The sequence below is a fragment of the Oryctolagus cuniculus genome, chromosome 15, assembly GCF_964237555.1.
Source record: "Oryctolagus cuniculus chromosome 15, mOryCun1.1, whole genome shotgun sequence".
Taxonomy (NCBI): Eukaryota; Metazoa; Chordata; class Mammalia; order Lagomorpha; family Leporidae; genus Oryctolagus; species Oryctolagus cuniculus.
The window spans coordinates 4630907-4653262 of NC_091446.1; the positions used below are offsets into that span (position 1 = coordinate 4630907).

At 50.0% G+C, this 22356-nt stretch overlaps 2 protein-coding genes across 4 annotated transcripts in view; one reads left to right on the plus strand and one right to left on the minus strand.

Annotated features, from left to right (window-relative positions):
* DOCK1 (dedicator of cytokinesis 1) overlaps positions 1-22356 on the minus strand; it is a 494355-nt gene that overhangs the window by 252736 nt on the left and 219263 nt on the right. The window lies entirely within an intron of this gene.
* Positions 1-22356, plus strand: part of INSYN2A (inhibitory synaptic factor 2A) — a 58206-nt gene that overhangs the window by 24183 nt on the left and 11667 nt on the right. For both annotated transcript variants that reach the window (XM_051833509.2, XM_070057072.1), the window contains one exon: positions 16165-16236. In XM_051833509.2, coding sequence (XP_051689469.2) covers positions 16165-16236 — 72 coding nt within the window. The remainder of the gene's footprint in view (positions 1-16164; positions 16237-22356) is intronic.

Genomic DNA, 22356 nt, shown 5'->3' on the forward strand with positions numbered 1-22356 from the left:
CACAGCACACCCATTAAATACGTACAGTTATTGGGTGCTGTGTGAAAACCAAAGACTCCTAGGGGGTTGGGCACCGTGGAACCCCTGACTGTGCCAAAGCTTTTCCCCAAATTTCTACGTGGGACTCCAGTCTTGACCTAGGCACAAGGGGCCATGGGCCAGCTCCCTGCATCTGGCACAGGGTCCATGGGCCAGCTCCCTGCATCTGCACAAGGGGCCATGGGCCAGCTCCCTACATCTGGCTGGTGGCCCTTGGTCACCTACGTTATTTGAGACACTTCATGTATTTAATGTACGACCTTTGTAATGGGACTTCTGTCCATGACTGGGTTTGCCAGGAAAGCTCTTCCCAGCAGTTCTTGCTCTGCATAAGAATTTCTCTGTCACTGGCCATGGCCACTGATGGCCACTTCCAGCCACTTCCAGATGATTCTTCCTAGGAGAGCCATTCATTCATCTCATCTGCTGAGGAAGACTTCTGAAAGGCCTCAGCAGAGCAAGGTTCCATCCTCAGCAAGTTAGTTCACCTCCGTGAGCTGCAATTTTGTCTTCCATTGAAGAGGGCTGGCAGATATTTAAAAGGGCTCTGCCTGAACCTGCATCCATAACAGCCTCCTAATGGTACTGGATAAAGAACACGTCCTACGATGAGTATTCTAGTTGGGTGTGTTGGCAAGTAGGTAGATGTACAGAAAAGTACTCAAAACCGTGTGTTTTAGTCCACTGTAAGATGTCCAGATAATTCCCTCAAATCGCTGCTTTATGCAGCGCGGGTGGCGTTTGATTACCTGCTTTGCATGAGTCCCAAGAGTGATTCTCCTCAATTCATTATTATTCTTGTCTCTTCTCAGGAAGCTCAGGGTCACGCAGGCTACCTAAATAAGCTACCGATGTAGCTGCTGCAAGCAAATGGGGCAATGAATTTCAAACCCAACGAATTCTTGGAACAGTGGTCACTGCCCTCTGCAGCTATGGGATACTGGGCAGGGGAGCCTCAAACCCCCAAGCTGCGGGGTGGTCACTGCTCATAGTCAAACTCAGCCTCAACAGCTCCTTGTGTGGAAACAGTTCTGTTTGCTTCCGAAATTATTCACCCCAAACATGTAGCATCTGGATGTGGCCAATGGTAGATGACAACCTAGTGATGCCAGCCTATCAGGAAAGACCTGAAGCCAGTGGGAGAACCTTTATTCAGGGAAACCAGGTACAAGGTTATGCTGCCACTGTCTAGAGCGAGGAGGGGTCTTCTTTGGGCCAGGTCTCTTCCAGAACAAGCTAGATGCTACGTGCAGGCCAGGGGAGGTGAGTGCAGGATCCAGACCTTGCCAATCTTTTACTGGGCAGACATGAAATTAGGAAGCTTCCCAGAATTTGTGCCCATACTGAGTAAGGGCAAATATGAGACCATGATTTAAAGAAGAAAATTCTAGATTACAAGGACAAGGAGTCCCATAGCATGCAGAGAGGTTATAAATCCAATGGTTCAGTCTCCCAGTATCTGTCCCTGCTACACCAGCACAAGGACAGCTACCTGACAGCTGGGACCCTATTCACCCCACTGGGCCTGGGGTGGCGTGAGGCTCAGGGCACACAGAGGCAACAAAGGACGCCGAGGGAAGGCCCTGAGTTCAAGGGCTCCATGAGGGCAGGAGTCCCAGGCTTTCAAAACAAGGCCTAGAGGAATCAAGAATTAGGTCAATGATATACAGTGCAGGGTCCTGTATTAATGTTTGCCCAACTTCATTCTTCCTTCTAATCACCAAAACAAAGAGAATAGCCAGAGACCAATAATGGACCGGCGCAGACACGCCTGTCCAAGAGGAAAGGATGTGGGCTCCCAGGATCTGGGTTTGTTATGGGGTCTGCCTTCCCAAGGCACGGGTAGCACTCCCGCCCCACCGATGGCCAGACCCTGCATGTTTCAGACACAGAGGGCAAGGCACTCTGTGTCACCCTAATTCAACGCTGCCACTGTATTCCAAAGGCAGCCACCGACCATCCACAGACAAATGCCCCAGTAAAACCCATTTACAGAAACAGACGGTAGCAAGACTCGGGTAATAGGCCACAGTTTGTGGACTCCTGTTTTGTGGTTGGTAAATGGAGTGACCACATTTGCTCAACTGAAATCCAGGCCAGAAGAACAGGGGTGCAGGCCGTCCATGGATCATGGCTGCCGAACTCACGGTGTATCATTCCCTCCCAAGGTCCCTCCCGAGTGCTGGACTCTGCGTCAGGCAGGGAGAGGAGACAGGAGTCGCACTACTCAGGGCCTGATTTGGAGGGAGTCACAGCTCACTGACACTGCACTTGTTCAAGTAAACCCTTAACATCCATCCACCTGTACAAACTTTGGGATTTGGCTTTGGACCTGTGTGTGTGTGCATACACACGGGTGTGCACTTATATATCACACACATATGTAATTTAGAGGTATAATTTACATGACAGCATCTCAAAGCCACAAAAGGGTCTCAGGGAACATGTCTGTGTGACAGTGACGCTAGCTGGACAAGAACAGGGTCGCGCTCTGTCTTGGTGTTGACAGATCACTCGGATGCATGCAATCCTCAGAAGGAGCTGTGAGGGGATGAGAAATCGCTCTGAATGCACTCTGATCACCCTCGCCCAGAGTACGTGCTGCTTCACAATCATGAAGGGCGCGTAGGGGGACAATTGAATTTGTTTAAGTTACAGAGCAGAAAGAACTAGAAAAGCTGTGGGCCACTGCGGCAGCCATGGCTTCCACACTGAAGAATCAAGTTTCTCAGAGCTGGGTGCCCACCGCTTAGCTTCTGAGTCCCTCTCTGGGAGCCGAGGTGGAAGCCGGCACGACAGGCGAGCAAGGGATGACAGGCTGCTCTTGCCAAAACCCACTTCCTGACCTGACACACATCTTCCACGCGGGCACGGTGCAGATGAGAGTGGGTGGGTGGCCTTAGGCTCTCAAGGGCCCCATGGCCCTGCCAGCAATCCTGTGGGGCACCGAGTGCTGCCTGCCCCACTCTGGCACCAGACATCACAGAGACGCAGGGCATTGTGAGCATTAGAGAAACCAGCGTCAGCGCCACTTCAGACGTGCGGAGGCTCTTTCCCTGCCGAAGGCCCTGCTGCCCCTCGGCACTCGCCTCTGAATGGGCTGAAAATGTCAGCGCCTCATTTCCTAATGCTCTTGATACGTCGGTTTCGGTGTCACTCTCCACGATTATTGTCACCCAAAGCCTTTGAAGCCTTTCCAGCCGCTGACTGAGGTCGGCCTCTGGTGCACTGGGTTTTCCCATTTTCAGGGGAGGAAGTCCCGGATGGGAGCAGAGTGGAATGACCGGGGCCCTCGACGCTGACCCTGGTCGCCTGCCTGTGCTCAGGCAAGGATTTTAGCCTCTCTGGACCTCAGTGTGGGCCTCTGCAGCACAGACCTAAGAAGGCTGCGAGCTGGGCTGCTCAGTGTCCTGGCCACGTCTGCACTCCAGAGCCCCAGAAGGTTCTTTGTGACTGACAAGCAGCCCTCCCTGTGCCAACATTCAGGCAGTGTAAGCAAGGCCAGCAGCTTGGACACGTTAGATTTCTGCTGGCTTTATTACTCGGGCCGGTTCATTTCAGAGGGGAAGGAGGGGTGGAGGATGACAGAACGGGGGCATCGAGCGATTCTTGCATTTCCGGAGGACGGCTTGGGACAAGTGTGTGTGACATCGTGAGCAAGGCACCATGACACAGGGCTGGGAAAACCGGGTTCCGTTCTGGCTCATCCTGGCCCAGCCTCTGGGTGACTGGTTCCGACAGGAGAGGGAGGGCGTCCCCAGTGGGAAGAGAGACCCCAAAGCTTCCCTGTTGCTCTTGGAACTGTAAGAGGTGCATTGAATGGTTTGTGGAGGGAGAACTGGAAGATAAGTTTCTTCTGGTACAAAGATATTTTTAGATCCATGCACTGGAGGGGTTTTCAACAAGTTCACAGAAATGCGTATCATGGGAAAATTACACATGGATTTCAAAATTCTCTGCAGGCACCAAAACAAACTTACCTTTCACTTCTGTTTCTCCATGAACTTTTGGAAGCACCCTCATCTTCTACAGAGATGTCTAAGAACAGAGTCATCTTAGCCATGGCCTTAAGATACTCAAATGTGCCACCAATGGGGGAGGGGACCTCTCTACAAATCTCCATCGATGAGCACGGACAGTGCTCCTCCTGTTCTCTGCCTCTTTCTTTCCTTGATATCCCACCAGTTCCTCATCTCTGCCGGGCCTGGCCTTTGTCCTCCAAGGTTGCAATCTGTTGGGCAGTTGGCAGGGCACTGTTTTCATTTCTTTTTCAATTGCAACTAATGGATTTTATATATTTGCAGTGGAATTTCCAAGTGCTAACGTCCAAGCATAAGTTACCATTTCTCTGATTTTCAAATAGAAGCACATTTCTAGCGTTTTCTACACTTCATTCACAGGGTCAGAGGGAGCCTTTTCTATAGCTTACACTTATATAACTTCGTAAACACTATTTTTAAGTTCTTGAAAAATAATAAGCCTTTCCATCTTTAATGTGAAAAATAAAGCAAAATATTTGTAAGAATATAAAATGTATTTCACATTGTTGCTTTGGGCTTCATGTAGGTATCACACATACTTGAAAATGTAATTTAAATAATCTTCCTGTGCAGAATGCCAGAATAGATTTCAAACACCTCCCTAGCCTTTTAAGTTGGAGGGGGAACAAAAACCCCACCACGGAGCCACTGGGAGAGCCCGACACCTCATTTGCAGATAAAATGAGCAATTCAGGCATGACATGAACACTTATGGAATTTATGGACCTGTGTCCCAGAATTTGGATTTTAAAAAAAGGTGAAATGCAAGGTCCCCTTTCAAAATACTTTAAAAAATCCCACACAATTTCTGCTAAGCTATACAAAAATGCACTGAGCTCTATTTCCCATTGGGTCTGAGGGTGCACTCTGGTCACATGCAGAGCCCCAGGTACCGCCCCTGCAAAGCGGCCCTCGTCGGAGCACCCACCATATGCCAGCAATTCAGCATCATCTTATTGCATCCTTCCAATAACCATTTAAGACAGGAATGACCTCCACAAGGAAAGCAAGGCTTGGGGAATGCTAAGTCCCTTGCCCAAGGTCCAAAGGGTGAAGGCAGAACGCATCCCGGGCACCTGGGGACTGCACGCTCCCTCTCCACCCTCCCTTGAAATGGGGAACCTGATCTGTCTGCAAGGAGAAAGGAGCAGGCACTTCGCCTGCTGCTGAAGTCTGGGTTCTTCCTTATTTGAAGCGGCTTCTGCCCCCAAAGGTGGTGGAGTTCACGCCGACTCATCTCCTGGGGAAAGCATCCGCCCAAAGCTAGCAGCGGCCGATTCCTACATCAGTGGGATCCCAGGAAGGCCGTGTATTTTTAAAAATTCATAATCATTAAGAGGAATCCCCTCTGTGAGATAATTTCAGAAAAATCAAAACCATTGATCTTTAAGTCCAGGGACCTGGATGCCAGGAAACAAAATCTATCTACGATCAACCTGCCTGGGAAAATGGGGCCATCAGGCTCTGTCCCATGAGTGGACCAGCAGTGACCCCCAGCCCCTGTCTGGCTTCCTCTTCCTCTGAGTGAGGTCAAATTACAACATTTTTAAAGGAAGTTTTCAATGCCACCTAAAAATGAGCTTTTCATGTATTTCAAAGATGAGATTTAAAAGAATGTTTGTGAGAACTGAGATCCTGGGAAAAGGTAGCTAAAAATGGGCATATTTTGGCCAAAAATGGAGTAAATATATTTTTCCTGTCAATACCTCATTGGTTAAAGCATCAGGCTATCTCCCCAGAGCATTCTGATAATTGGACGTCAAGGAGTTTATGAATGATCACACCAGAATTTAAGATTCTGATCTGCAGTGATAAGAGCTTGAGAAGAATTTGCTTAAAAACCAAATGCCAGGTCAGTCTTCGGAAACAAAGCGCAAAACCTTCAAGAAGAGTAAGCCCTCACCTAAAACTGTTAACTAAGCCAATCTAAAAAAGAAGTACATCAAAAGAAATTATAAACAAAAGGTAAAAGCTTCTGTGAATATTTACCATTAAAACGACGGGCAAATGCGTATCACTGCTTTCAAACAGAAACCTCTGAGTCGTCTGTCCTGTGTGCCATCGCACTGGCGGCAGAGGGGAGAGGTAGCCCAGCAGGGAAGTCTGCCTTAATGCCATTTACTCACGTTCTGATTTTCATTCCAGTTTGGTAGCCAGTGCCACAAAAATTCATATTCATTAATTTTCAATCAATTACAGCTTAAGCTTTAACTCTCCTCCAGGAAAACATGTTAATCAAGTCAGCCTCGGCTCAGCCCTGAAAAGTTATTTTCCTTATTATTAGCTACGCCCGGTGCCTTCTGGGGCAGGTCACTTGTTTGTATCATTACTGTCATGGTTTTGCAACTTGTAACTCCCTGACTGCATGAATGTAAAAAAAAAAAAAAAAAAAAAAAAAAAAAAAAAAAAAAAAAGTAAGCTTTTCCCTGTTTATAATATAACCAGACAGTTTGTATACAAAGTAATAATTCTTACCCTTCCCTATTTTTACATATTATGATTTTCCTATTATGAAAAAATGATTATGAAATACTCAAGGAAAAAGAAATCCTGCCTTCACATTAGTGCTCATTCTGATTTCTCTTTGTCCATATCCCCATGGATTTCTCACAGTAAGATTAATGTATCTATGAGTCTTCAAGAAGTTCATGGAAAATGTGTGCTGTGCAAAAACTATGCGTGGATTTCAAAACTTTTCTTTGTACCACAATGAATGTGGCTTTTAATTCCACTTTCCCATGAATTCTCTGAGGTCCCCTCACACAGGAATATTACATTCCCTCTTCCTAGGATGCACAGCTCTGCATGAAAGCAAGCTGGCAGGGAGGCGGGGCAGGGACCCAGGGAGAGGCGAGGGAGACCCAGGAGCAATGTGGGAGGGGCCACAGGGGAGTGAGCAGGGCAGGAGGCAGGCGCTGGGTCCTGATGCTACAGCAGGGACTCAGACGCCCTCACACCAGCTGTGAGGCTTTCCCAGGAACCACCACTGCCATTTGCTTCGCTTTAATTCTTTGTAATGAAAACAAGCATTCAAAGCTTCTCTGACAGCCAGAACCTTCCAAGAATTACAGTGTTGCTGCTTTGGGGGAGTTGCTAGGCCAATAAAAGTTAACTTGTCAGCACTGAAGAGAGCAAGTGAGGTCACTACCAGGCTTCTCGCTGGAAGGGGTTTGCCAGGGCTGCTCCGGGGCTGCAGACGAGACCTCTCCCATGCACCGGCGGCGGGGCCAGCAAAGGTGCAAGAGGCGGCCTCTGTTTTCCTAACTGGGAGCGAGAGGCAAGATGACCGACCTTTCTTCCACTTGTTTGGGGAAACTTAAAATGGGGAAAATGTTAACAATGTTTAGACAGATATTCCTCATCAAGCTGGGAACATCACAAAACCAACAGTCCTTTGTGCATTTTGGAAGCAAAGAGATGTACCATCCCACACAGAGGCTTCGTCCATCCTCCATCTGTCTACCATCCCTTCACGCACCCATCAACCCAGCTTTACTCAAAAGCTATTTCTTTGTCGTCTCCACGTGGGCCCTGAAAGTTCCCCAGAGAACAGAGAAAAATCATTGCGCTCATTGTATTGGGAGTCAGGAAGCAAGCAAAGTCACTTGAGTTTTTGGCACACTCCGAGGTGTCATGGAGAAGCCGGAGGCACAGGAAGGGAGACAGGGCTGGGCAGGACACAGTCTTTAGAAGACCCAAGTATTTATGTTGCACACCTCAAGTCCTGGTCGCGGAAGGCCCCGGATTACATGCTGGGACTGAGAAAGTTGTTCTCAGTCTCCCAGGAGAAAGACGCCAACTCCAGTCTCCAGAAACCACCATGGAAGGGCCAGGGAGAGCCAGCAACAAAGCACAGGGCTTTTGCAGGCTGAGCTGCGTCCCAGGGACCAGAGACGCTGGGCCAGGAGCGAGGACGCTGGTGTGTGAGAGCGGCACACACAGTCCTCAGGAAGGAGTGCTGCTTTTCCAAGGTCCGAACCTCTGCTTCCTCCACAGCAGTGATTCCTTCCTCTTGGACAAACAGCTCTTCTGGGATTCGGGAGTCCAGAGGGCAACGGGTGTGCTTCTTCATCCAAGCAGCTGGCCCTCAGCGCACACCCATCCTGCCATCCTGAATGGGCACTCACGCTGAAGCCGGCTGCTTGCTTTGGCTAACTTGCAGCCAAGTTCATTAAGGTCTGTGATTAGAAGAGTACGTAGACATGACCAAGATTATTGAGATGCACGCTGATTTATTAAATAAGACTGATCCTTCTCAGCCCCTGAGCTCAACAGACACTGGTCTACTGTGTTCAGAGGACTGAGCAGAAAACATAGGGATGCATTTGCTAGAATTTTATTTAACTTGCACATTGGACAGCTGCTAGATTTCATTGGAAATAAGATCAAACCACCTCCAACAGATCTACTGAGACAGTTACCTTCTTGGTTTTTTATTGCTTTTACTTCTTCCCTCATTCTATGCATCCACAAGCCTTGACTGCCATTTCTTGTCTGAACAACATGCCAGACATCAGTCACACACACGAAAAAGCTAGGAAGCATGTCATGATGGCCCAGCATGACAGGCGTCCATGCGAGGAAAGCAGGGAGGGGCAAGTGGTCGTTATGAGAAGGCCAAGGGCACGTGAGAGACAGTGGTTAGTGTTGCCCTGCAGAGGGTTCAAGGTTGTGGATATCCCCAGAGTGGGGGACATGGGGGCGTCTCAGACTGGGGCTCAATGCGACTGGGTCCTTTACAGCACCATGTAGCTTTCCCCACTCTCAACTTCCTTGGAGACCCAGGGCCAGCAGGGATGACACAGCTTCACGGCCTCACGTGGCGAGATGGCTCCTGGGAAAGGCTCAGGGAGGCACACGGGTCATCCCCAGTGAAAGCTGGCACCACCGTGCAGGGACCAGTGGGCCGGGAAGATTCAATTCACCTTCTTTAAACAACCTTAAGATGGATGTTCCTCCACTTTAATCAACTGCTCAGATCCTTAAGAAAGATGCAGTCGAGTCTCCGTGGATAGATGGGGGAAGTGTGCGTTCACCGTAGTCACTGAGCGGCTAATATGGGAAATCAGTGTGACTCCAGGGTACAGTCCTGTGCATTCCTAGGGAGAATTCAGATCTACTGCAGGGGACTTGAAAACCTAAGAGGACTCACTGGCGACGGCTGCTCTGACTACCGTTAGAAATTTAATTTCTCTCAACATTAGCAGTGGTACTATTTTATGCCCCTAACTAATGTCACTTTGAGACTATTACGTGGAAAAGCCCTGTAAGACGCTGACATAAATGATGGCTTCGTTAGCAAGGAGGGACAGATGCAGCACAGACCGGGCAAGAACGCAGGAGGGAAGAAACACTGGCACCCAGCGAGAAAGCCAAAAGAACAAGAGAGGTCAAAATTAAGAGAATAAATTCCACAGTGGCACACAATTATCACCGAGAGCGGGGCTGCCTTCGTCATTTCTGCAGCATCCACTGTCTCTCGCGGAGGGCCAGCCACAGAGGACTGATACAACCTCTGCGTTAATTCACTGTGACAGTTCCAATACCCTGCATAACTAGTGTTTCGATGACCTCACTTAGAGGGTCACACCCTGATTTTAGCATTATCCAAAATGTCATTCACTCACACGCTAGGAACTCTGAACTTGCTGAAAAATTAACATGCAATTTAAAAGAGCAGAAAATTAGCAACTGGGTCACTTGCTCTCCCTGGCTCTGCACAGGCCTGGAGGTGGTACCCACGGCAGGCTGCACGCTGCCACACTGCAAATGTTGTGAGAAGGCTTTGCTGGAGCCTGCCACCACCCTGGACTTGTCCCGTGGTCTCACAGGAATGAGAATTTTCCATTGAGACTCACAGAGGAAACCTTGCTATGGAGTGGTGGCAGTGAAAACAGTGCATTCGGTTCAAGCACAGTTAGATACCATGAAATTCACCTTAATCTAGTCAGACTGGCGCTGTGGCGAAGCAGACAAAGCTGCCGCCTGCAGTGCCGGCATCCCATATGGGTGCCGGTTCGAGTCCCGGCTGCTCCATGTCTCACCCAGCCATCTGTAATTGCCTGGGAAAGCAGCAGTAGATGGTCTGATTCATTGGGCCCCTGCACCCATATGGTAGATCTAAAAGAAGCTCCAGGCTCCTGGTTTCAGATCCGTCCAGCTGCAGCCATTTGCAGAGAGAACCAGCGGATGGAAGCCCCCACCCCGCCACCGGCCACCCCCTTTGCTTTTGCCTCTTTGTAGCTCTAATAATTCTTTAAAAACAAAAACAAAAAAAACTTACTCTAGTAACCCACTACTGGCATGGAATTAAACTTAATTAGATACCATGGAATTAAATGTATGTGATGTATTACTAGAAATCACTATTAGATATCAAAAAATTAAAATCAGTTCAGCAATCCACTGCCCCCAGTCACTAGTAGGCACCACAGCACCGGAGTCCATCCTGTAATCCGCTGCCCCCAGTCACTATTAGGCACCATAAATGTGATTTCCACGGCGAGCAGCTCTTCTCTCAGATGCTTGCAACCTTTTCAGGCTTTGTTTCTGATAATAGCAAAGTGATAGGCACTGTTTCCCCCTTCCCTGACCTTTAAACCAAACAATGAATTTGTTGCTTTCTTTGACTCAGACTGCGTAGCCCTGCCCTGCCTCTCAGGCTTGGAGACACCGAGCCACCAGGAGATGTGGCTGGGAACAAACCCCACCTGACCTTCCCCTGGCATTTCTCAACACCCTTTCCTACCAACCTGGGTTCTGCTCGCTTAGATCTCCCTGTGCCATCTTCATAGAAAAGTAGGTGCCACCTGGCACTGGGGTCCCCTGTTCTTCATTATCCCCACCTGCCCAAACACAGCCGTAGTGTGGTGCCAAGGCTGAGGCAGGCACCCATCACCCCCACACCCTGCCTTGTTTATCATCTCTATGGCTGGGGCAGAGACAGGGCTGCACCAGCTCTGCCATGTGCCTGCCCTGTTTTGGTATGGTTTTCACTTCCTCGCCTAATTCCCTGTTTTCCTGATGACCTGTGAAAGGTGTAACCGAAGACCTGCAATACCCCAAGGTGTCACTGATGTGTTGCAATATTACCAGTCCATACATTGGTAGAGGCAGGAGTTTCTGATAATGATAGCTGCAGAACCAGCTCAAATGACTGTAAAAGCACAAGGTAGCAAGAAACTGGTGAACACCATGCTGAGTTAAACATGAGAAGTCCAGGCCACCACAGAGAAGCAGCCCTGAAGTTCTCTTCAAATGGAAATGCCAACTAGAGTTCCATGCAGAGTTCTGTAAACCATGATCATTTCACTGTCTTTAAAGTAGAACAAGGCCTTGTGAGGATGGGGAAATGACTTAGAAACTGGACTCCACCGAAATTACCTTGCAGAGTTACTTTTCTGCATCTCTTCTGTTTGAACAGAACATCAACCCTTTGCCTCCATGCCCTTTCACAGAATATATGTGGGTCACATCCCTGTCAATTTTAAAACTCACGTCTAGTCTTCCTTTGCTGACCAGAAAGCCCATCCTGACCAAGGGATGTCCAAAGAGCATCAATCCAGGAGATGTTCAGGGTCCCTGAACTGGTCCCTGGATTGCCTCTGTGCTCTGAAGGGATGGGCAGAGAGAGAACCGAACAGGAAACCAGAGAGGAACGTGTTTCCTGACGCTGACCTTGGTGCTGAATGCTCCCCGCCAGGTGCTATGCACTGTTAGACTGAGAACACAGCCCACTAACCGCCATCAGAGAATAATGACTGAGCCCTGAAAAACCCATATTTGCAATGAACATGTCTGTCATTAGCATCCAAAGGTGCCCCATGGAGGAGAGATGTGAGAACGAGAACTTCTCACAGAGTATACTTCCCCTTGCCTTTTTTGCTCTCTGTTGCAATTCTTTGATTATGTTAGTATATGATTCTGGACTTCAATGTAAGAACACAAAGGCTGCCTACAATTTGGCCACATTTACATCATCCAGACACACAGAGGGTACCAGGCATCCTATCAGGCATGTGGCTACAAAGCTATATAAGCTAGAGTCTCCTCAAAAAAGGGGAAAGAGGATTAATAAAGAGAGCAATTAACTTGCAAGCCATAACATTGATCATTCATGATCAAAATGTTCTTCCTCTGCAGGTTTTAGATCAATAACCTAAGCTCTCACTTCTCCAAAGTTCTAACTCACATAAGACTGCCAGCTCCATGGCCATTGGAAAACTATCGGCTGGAGCAGTTCGTAAAGTTTTTAGATGGTTCCTCTTTGTGGCAATGGCAATATAGAAAGATAATCATTTAAGTGTTGGTTTTATGACATGTTTCCAAGTTGCAAAGGAAAAAAACAGGGACATTCCAGAAGAGCACACTGCGTCCCTCCTCCGGGGAAAGAGCTCATCTGTCTGCCTGTGTCTGGAGTATACATCCATTCTGATGCTGCAACCCAATTATTAATGTGACCATAAAGCGGTCAGTGAAGCCAAACCCTCCAGCTTGGAAGCCCCAAGGACAATTAGATGGATCATCATAGCAGTAAGCACAGTGCACTTCATAGATTCAAGCCCTCTGTTGAGAACAACCTCTTGCTTAATAAAAATTTAGCAGGTATACCATGACTGACACTAGCCAGAGGCCACAGCCTGTGAGTTAACCACATGGCACAGGTCAGCACATTAAACCGGACCCACAAATGAATGTCTCACTGATGCTTGTGGGTTCCAAACATTTGATTCCTTTCAATCAAAGAAAAACCCAAAGCCAGTCCTGAGAAACAGACCAAGGGTCTGAAGATTCTCTCCAAGACTCATGGTAACAGAATCCTGAAGATCCTTCTCACCGGTGGTAAAAAAGGACCTGACCACAAACTTTTCAATGAGATGAAATAAGAGTGACCACAGATATGTCTGCATACAAAGTCGATGTAATGCCTCCAGAGACATCACCCCAACCACGGCACCTCCCAGGAGTGACTGAATCTGGCTGGACTGTAAATAAGAGAGAGAGAGAAAGGAAATAGAATGGAGGTGGTGTTGTAGGCGTGGGATAAGAGCAAAAGCAAGGGGAAGTGTTTCCGGTGTCATTCCTTCAACCACCTGAAAGAAAAACTGTGGGATAGTTTCCCATAAAATTCAAAGTAATGGTCAAAGAGAGTCTCATTTTACAGAATTTGTCTGCATCTCCCTGCATTCCTTCCTTCTCCATCCTTCCTAGCCACCTGGCCTTTCTCTTCTGTCCTGCAGACTTGCCAGTGGCAGTCCCACTGCGAGACGTCAACGCAGGGTGGTCCCTCTGCTTGCCCGCCTCATCGCTGGATCATCAGATGAATCCTGCTTTGTTAGTATCATCCAGGTTGCACTTCAAATGCCACCTCCTTAGGGTTCATCCCCAAACCACCCTTTCATAAGGCATCCTTCACACCCAGCAAGATCAAAACTGGTCTAACCTACATTGATTCCGAGTAGTTAGGGGCTGCCCCCCGCCTCTCTCCCTCTACTTGGCTATGTCTCCCCCATAGCCAGAATCATGCCTGGCACTTAGGAGGCACTTAATAACCATTTGCTTACTGCCTGTAATGAGGGAAATGTGTGCTTTTTCACAAGGTGATTAGAACAGTCTTTTCAGGAAGGGCTTTAAAAAAGCAATTTCTTGCTGAAGAACTCCCAGGTCCTGGAAGAGAGTCCTCTCGTGAATTTCCTGTGCCTGAAGCCTTTGTCCTGTCGTTGCTGGATTCTCTGCAGCTCGCAAGCTGCCAGTTACACACAGTGCAGAACACAAAGTAGGAGCACAGCGACACAGAGCACCTGCAGCCCGGGTCTAAGAACGATGAGACCCTGGCCTGATGTGTGACTGTCTTCTCCTCTGTGAAATGAGCAAAGCATAATTAACTGGAAGACTCAAGGCTCTAATACAAGCGAGACACTTGGAAACGCTAAGATCCCCGGGGGCGGGGCATTGCTGTTGATGAAGCTTGACAGAATTTGTCTTGAGGTCTAGGGCAGGAAGGTCCTACGAGCTTGGGATTCACAGAAAGAGTGCACCCAGATAGTGGACAAGCATTGCCCCCCGATTATGTCTGCTGTGAGAGCCTAAGGTGGGGCTGAGACGAGTGCTCACAGATGACTGGGTACACGCTCTCCTGACTGCGGTCTGGATCGACTGGCACAGCACAGGAATAAAAGGGCAGGTCATCTGCAACCCACCCCAACAGCTTGTCACCACGGTCGGTGTGGGATGTGCCACTGCTAGGAGCCGGGCTCAGATACTGCACTGCTTTCCAAGCACAGATTGACGTGGTCAAAAATGAGCCCCAGGCCCAGCTCAAGCAGAATGCGCTGGATGGACCAGGTGTTGTGAATACGTAAGGTCCAGCGGAACAGAACAGGTTCAAATCAAATTGGACAAATGTGGGAACGTCAGGGGAACAGCATTCTCAGGGTTTACATTCAATAAGGAAGGATTAGGGAGAAAGCCAGCATGTCTCGTGGGGGACAAGCAAGGGTGCAAGGCACAGGCTACTCATTCCTCCGCTCTCCTCCCAAGCCGGGAGGGAACCAAAAGGTCAAATTGGGTAACCTAAGGTGCCCAGCGGGGGCTGTGACAACAGAAAATGAAAATACAAATGCAGCCTCCTTAGGACTGCAATGCTGGTTCCAACGTAACGAATCACAGGACACGCCTGGAGACATCTAGGGGCACAACAGGGCCACATGCTTAACAAATGCACCACACAGAACCTACAGGTCACACTGAAGTTCACCAAAGCCCCCTGAGGTGAACTTGGCATTGAGTAGACAACATTTACGCAACACAAAATACAAAGCAGAAAACAAAAGAGCTATTTTCACTTTGAAATCCACGATGCATGACAACAGAAGCTTACACACTGAAGGTGATAAAAATATTGACTGGTAATGTTGACAGAAGACCTTCTGTGCACACCACGGCTGCAGGGCATGACTCCAGACATGCACCCTGTTTAAAGCCAATTCAGACGGAAGCCTTTCTCTTGCCACAAAGCCAACAGATTCTGATGATCCCATTTGTCCCTGGGTATAGAACAGTACTCAGAATACGTCTGTGTGTTCAAAATCCCTGAGAGGTCAGGGCAGCCAACACGGGTCGGAGCCTCTGTGGAACCACCACGCAATTGCATTCAGTTTCTGGGGGAGTCTGGGGCAAGAGATACTCAGGGTAAACCTAGCCTAGTGAAGAAAGCCCCCCTCATCAAAGGCTGATGTTCCTACAGCGCCAACAGCATTCTACAAAATACTCCAAGGTTATTTTTTACAGGGAGAGAAAACTCGACGAGCCCCCTCCAAGTCCATGTGTCCTCACGGGGCTGCGAGAACTCAGCAGAGATGACGCCCCGGGACAGTCCATCCCGAGTCATAAGCGCAGGGACAGGCTCTGCACAGGGTCAGCAAGCCTGAGAAGTAAATATTCTAGGACGTCCAGAGCCAGAGGCAAGGTCCAGGATGCCATATGGGTTATTTACATAAAAAGCTTCCTGGTTTTCACTGTCTAACGTAAGAACTTTACTGGCAGACACTGAAATGTGAATTTTAGATACTTTCCTTGTGTCACAAATATTAGTATTATTACAATGATTTTTAAAAAGCATTTAAAAATACAAAACCCATTCTTGGCTTGCTAGACAAAACCAGACATGAGACAGGCCATGGCCTGCCAGGCCTGATTTCAGGAGGCAGTAGGTAGAAGGACAAAGACAAGTCATCAAGTCGGAATCTATGGTTGGTTTCCCCTCAAAATTCCTTTGAAACACCATAAATATAAAGCTGCACCAAAACATCCCAAATTCCCCATGCTTATAACAAAACCAGATTATGTGCGTGATCTGGTAGCTTACACGCAAACTGTAAATTTAATTTAAATATCATCTCAGCTGCAGACATCGCATCCTGTGTCCAACAGAGCCAGAGACAGGAGCAAACGGGGAAACGCGCATCCTTCACTTTCCATGACCATAATGAGCTTGGCATGGGGAAGGCGTCTGACCCGAGGCATCTGCTCTGTCAGCCGGCGACCCAGCCATGGCGAGTAACACTCTCCTGTTCTTGTCTTGTAGGCTTTCCTATCGGACGGGGCAGGACACAGCTAACTGTGACACGTGCAGGAACAGTGCCTGCATTATCTATAGGTATGTCCACCTTCTCCTCTTCCCACGTCTTTATTTTGAGTGACAAATGATGTTTACACACGAATGCAAGAACCAGCTGGGGCCATGCTGGGGTGACCCCATCTGACAGAAAGCGAAGGGCATTCCTTGGCCATAATTCTGAGCCACTTTCAGCTACACCGGGCCCCCCGGGGCTATCATCAGGGGAGGAGGGTGAGCTCAGACCCATTCATCTCACAAATGCATCTCAGTGACTTCAGGAACTGGTATCGGTTTGATGGCTTGTGCTCTTGGAAGTGACGCCGTGAGCACGGTACTGCACGTTCTAGAAAGGTACATATCCAAGGCCTGAAACCACACGGTATGTGCTAGCCTGGCCCGTGGAAAGAGCAGGCTGCACGCACCCGTGTGCCACGTCTTTGCGGGGACCTGAGGGTTGGTTGTGGCACGCCCCTCCGTGGGGCAGGCCCACCCTCCAGCACCTGCACATCGGAACTTCCTGTTTTGTCAATTTGGAGTTTGTCTCCATCATTGACACCAACAAGAATGCAGGAGACGGAGGCCAGGGGAAGCTGTTGGGCTTGCAGCCGTCATTCAGGCTGTTCCGGCACGGTGAACATCCTCAGAGGGTTGCTCTCTCTGCGGCTTTCTTTTGGAAATGTGATTTATTTTCAAAAACAAAATAGGATAGCAAAGAGAGATGATGTGCTTTTTAAAAAAACATACAACTGAAAAATAATTTTAGTGATCTACCAAATTAGAAAAAAATAACTGAGTTGTTATGTAACCTAAAAATGCATAATGGGACCTCCCTCCCCCACAGCCCCTCTTATCAGCCTCAGAGTTACCTCTGCATTAGGAAGACAGACATGGGGTGAGCAGAGAAGGCTGGGGCCGCACACTGTGGTTACTCGGGTTCCTCCTGCGGGCGGAGGCCTGGGTCTGGCCCTGCCGGTCTCCTGTGCATGCACACGACCAGGTGCTTACAAGCTGGGGTGGGGGGTCACCTGGGGACCCAGTCTGGGAGCAGCAGCAGAAACAGCAGCAATGCCACCGTAGCACATCCTGTACAGCCACGGTCCTCGACCAAGGGTCATTTTGCCGCCGTTTGGCAAAGCCTGGGGGAGACACGCCCAGGGGGCCCAGCCAGGGAGTCCCTGTGGCATCTGGAGAAAGAAGTCCGGAACGCTGCTGGCATCTTACAGCCTTCGCCCCCGGCCCCCACGAAACCAAGATGTCGGCAGTGCTGAAGCTGGAAACCGGCCTGCTGAGTGCAGCCTTGCACGGGACATCCTGGAAAAGGCACACAAGCTGCAAGACCTCCCGGCAGCAGGCAGGGAGCCGGGACCCTGCAGTGGCAGCCCTGGCGTGGCGTGGGGACCGCTCGCTGCTCTCGGCTGTGAGCTGCTTCTTCAAGAGCTCCTCCAAGGTCCCGAAGCAGTGGCAGCCGCTCTTCGGGGCCGTTTGCTTAGGGGATCTCTGCATGACGTGTGTGTTGTGGAAGAGAATTCTGAACCCACAGCGAAGGGATTAATTCTGACATCAAAGAACCCTTCAGTAGCATCAGCCAATCAGGAAAAGCCAGGACGGCCGTGTATTCCCGGGCACATCCTCAGAGTTTCGCTTCTGTGACTCTGGGAGCTGAACCTCTTCCAGTCCGTTAATGCAACAAGACAGAAGTGGGCAGAGACTTCCAGAGAAGATTCCGAGAATGAGCTTGTTCAGCCCAAACCTATTTAACATTTTGTGGGTGACTGAGGAAAGAATTTATTAGGACACTGTGCAACGTAACTGAAATAATTTATATAAATTTCACTCTAAATCCAGGAGTGACTTACATAAAAAGTAACATTGAAAGTGATTTAACAAGTCTGGAAGGACAGGGGTTCGTCTTGTGATGACTTAGCCTGGAGTGGTTACTTTATTGACTGGGCTCAGCTAATACTGCTCGAGTCCCAGTACAGCAGCTACTGGCCGATTTTCCTAAAGAACTGTGAATGTCCGAGCACGCCAGCGTCTGCCCACCTGCAGGAAGACTCAGCAGTGGAAGAACCGTGGCACCGTGCTCACCCCAGCTGTCCCATGCAACCAGGAGATGCAGGTCTGCTCAGAGAGGCCCTGCTCGGTGGTGAAGGTGCCCCTCAGGGTCTGCTCACCTGGGGGCTTGCGTCCTGAGCACCTGCGTGGACAGGAGACCCACTGCAACCTCACAAGCCCACCCGTGAGCCCTGGCTCAGCGAGGAAGCATCTGGGAGAGATGATGCTAGAGAGGCTGTGAGGTTTGGGATCCCTCTTGTGGGGAAGTATTTTACACCCACTCTTTTCAGAATGCTAACCGCAACAAAAGTACTCCCACGACTCCCAAACAGAAGTTACTCTGCCCAGAACATTCTGCAGTGTAGCATTTCAGCTGGACTCCTGCTGACCCATGACAGCTCCACTTCATTGAGTCTTCCAACCGGTATCCAAATGAAAACCTCACTGTCCTACCAAGGTGAACACACTCAGCTCATAGATCTGCTTTCCAAATGCCCTCACTCTGCACATTAGGCAAGATTCACGGTGACTCCACGGTAGCCACGATGTTGCTCAAGGGTTCCCCGGAGTCTGCAGGAGAGCAGGCACGGGAGTGAAAGCTCACTTCCGAGCCGTGGACTGGAAACTCGCTCCCTGCGGGAATCACAAAAACGATATGTACCGAACATAAGCTATCTTAGGCTGAATCATATACACTGAAACCTGGTATTTATGGGATTTAAAGTCACGCCAATCTGCTGGGATGGGGCCTAGATATTTCTCTTAGTGCCCCCAGTAGAATCCCAAACAATCAGCTGTGCACCTCCACTTCTTCCTGCGATGGAATCTGATCTCAGAATTGCCCCGAGTTGCCCTCCCGTTTCACACTCAGCGTTTGCCAGCAGCCTATGGAAGCGTCTTAGTTCCATCTCTCACCTCCCTGGTTTACACCACATCCAAATCATTCAGCCATCTCAGGAGGGAGCACGGATGGCATACAAGTCCAGAGGCAGACGCAACGCCTTAGCTGCATGCGGCTCCAGAAGCCTGGTCCTCTGGGGCCCTGCGTGGATGCCACTTGCGTATCTAGGGAGGAAAGGGGCACAGGTGCCTCCAGCCCATCAGCAAAGGGGGCTTCTAGAATCCAGAGCACAAAGACTGACACACTGGGACAAACAGGCACTGGAATGGCTCTCGGAAGACATGGCTGTGCTGGGCCCTGGTGGCCGAGAGTTGCTGGTACAGCCAGGGCAGGAGAGCTCCCTTGGGGTCACCGAAACGGAAAGGGAAGGAGGCAGCAAGTGGGGACTGAGGCCGGCGATCTCCCCGCTTCCGCTCGGCCCCACGGTTCAGCCCTCGGATGTCACCGGCCTCTTTAGAACAGAGGACTCTTTGGTAGAGAAGCACTGAGAACCCAGTGAGATCTTGGCCAGCAGGAGTCACCTGCCCAGGGCACCCTGCAGCAGTGCACACGGCACCCTACGCATCTCAGAAGCGTAGATCCCCGGTGAGCCAGGGCGAGTTCTGGATTTCCAAGGCTCTGTAGACTCAAGTCTATTTCTCTTCTTCACCCCGGACCCTTGTAAACAAGTCCTCATTCTCCTTCAACCCCTGCACGTGGGTCTGTAGAGAGACAATGCTGGCAGAAGGGGACAGCTGAGCTCAAGGTCAGCGTCCTGTGGTTGGACGAAAGCCTGACCGTGGCACCAGGCTCCTGGGGAACAGGACCTGCGTTCTAGCAACCAGGAATTTGGCCGTGAGTCCTCACCCTATCCCATCTCCACCCCTTCCCAGGCTCCCTGAAGGATGCCTGGAGTACACTGGGGTTAAGTTAACAGTGTCTCAAAATAAGCAATCTTACCAGGCACATGGCTGGGCTTGTCCCAGAGGCTGGGGCACACGAAGGGTCAGGACAGCTGCCAGGGTCCAGGGCTGCAATTTGTTACACTCGCTCTCTGGCGGGCACAGAGCCCTGGAGGTCAATGAATCTGACCCTGCCTGTCTTGCATTTAAACATTGCTTTCCACATACAAGCCAATTACCCTCGGGAGCAGCCCAAGAATCCCCTGTGTTTCCTGCAGTGTTTGGCCCCGGGAGATGAAAAGGTGCCATGTTCAAAACCCAGCCGCCTGCAGCCCCATCAGCATAGCCTGTAAAATATGTGTACCTTTGCCATGAGCCGCGACACATATTTCTCTGTAAAAAATAATTCTGTCATGGAAACATACAGGACTTGGAAAAAACATCAAAAGGACAAAAGGTCTTGAAGCAATTTCAGGAAAAACGGCAGCCAGTGCCACAGCGAAGGGCTGGAGACATCAGAGCTCAGGCACCTGGTGGAGACGTCAGCCGACAGAGACAGGTGCTCAGAGCTCAGGCACCTGGTGGAGACGTCAGCCGACAGAGCCACGTGTTCAGAACCCAGGTACCTGGTGGAGACGTCAGCCGACAGAGCCAGGTGCTCAGAGCCCAGGCACCTGGTGGAGATGTCAGCCTACAGACAGGTGCTCAGAGCTCAGGCACCTGGTGGAGATGTCAGCCGACAGGGCCATGTGTTCAGAGCCCAGGCACCTGGTGGAGACGTCGGCCGACAGAGCCAGGTGCTCACAGCCCAGGCCCCCGGGGGTTAGGGAAACCCTCTCTCTGGGCAGGACTGGATCAGGAAGGTCTCTCAGCTCTGAGATCCCATGAGCCGGGCATTTAAAGTTCTGAAAGGCATGGATCTGAAAGCCTCGACAGAGGGCGTCCACAGGGGCAAACTGGGCAAGTCATGAGACATTTCTCGATTTACACAGAGCTGAAGACAGACTTCATTAGCAGAGCACTGGCTGCTTTGCTCGCCAGTCCACTGACAAATAAGGACCCAGTTTCTGATAACTGGAAGTTTCGAGATGGTTGACAGAATCACATCTTTTCCCCCAAGATGCCGTCCCCACGACTGTGTTCGGGGCCAACTGCGATAGTCTCATTAAAGACCATCTCAGCAGGAAAAAGATTAAGCGAGAATCAGGGTCCAGCTTTCTTTAATAAAACTCTTCTGGCTTTCCATCCATATTCCCTGTCAAACACGCTGTAATTACTGCAGGGACCGTTTTCGGCATAAATTACTAATAGAATCTGTGCTCCTAAGCAGGTGAAAGCTTTGTCTCCAGTCTATCCTCGTGGCCCCTTTGTCAGACGCATCTGATGAGTCACCCACAGATGATTCACCTGCTGCTCAGATCGCATTTGGGAAAGAACAATGGAACACAGCACAGGCGCCCTGCTTTCCAGAAAGGGTTAATCAGTGATGCAAGATGGCCACAGAAGGGCCAGAATTCTAATTGGTACATTTTTATGAAAAGAGCAGGAGCCAACTCCAATTCAAAGGCTTCTGGGGTTGGAGGCAAGATATAACAGATAATAATAACACAGATTAATTAGAGTTCCACTCTCAGAACCTGAGATGTTGCAAGTGCTAGAATCCCTACCATTATTCACAAGGCCAGAATGACCGGCTCTGCCAGGAGGGCGCTGTGCCCGCCCGTTTCTCACCTGTTGTGCCAAGGCCTCTGCACATCTGGCCTCCAGTAACACGGTGATCAGGCAGTGGAACAGAGGGGCTTGGGACCCCCAGGGGCAGCGTGGCAAGGGTCTGCCTGTCAGGGGGCAGGGGGGACTCATGGAACGTGGCCTTGTCTTTGTCAGGCTCGTGCCATTTGATCTGGCCCAGGATGGCCAAGTGTAGGTGGGGTTTCTAACAATGGTCTCACCACATGCCAAGCCCTTTTCCGTTTAGTCTTCCGTGCATTGGCTGAACAAGCACTTTCCAAGGCACTCCTAGGAGGCAGGTTCTGCACCCGGCCCTGGGAGGCAGGGAGGAGGCTGACTCGGACTGAAGACCCCTGCACCCTTTGTCACAAGACCCTGCAGTGGGGGGACAAAGCCATGAGGACAGGGTGCCTCTGAACCGAAGGTGCGCACCCCAGAGGCGAGGCAGCTGAGCGGCGTCACGGAAGCCACGATGCTTGATCAGCAGACGCAGTCATCAGGGAGGGACTGAGGTGCTCTCTGGAGCTGCAGAGCTGGGGACGACCAGGAGGGAGGAGGAGAAAGAGCCAAGGCACCAGAAGAATGCAGATGGGA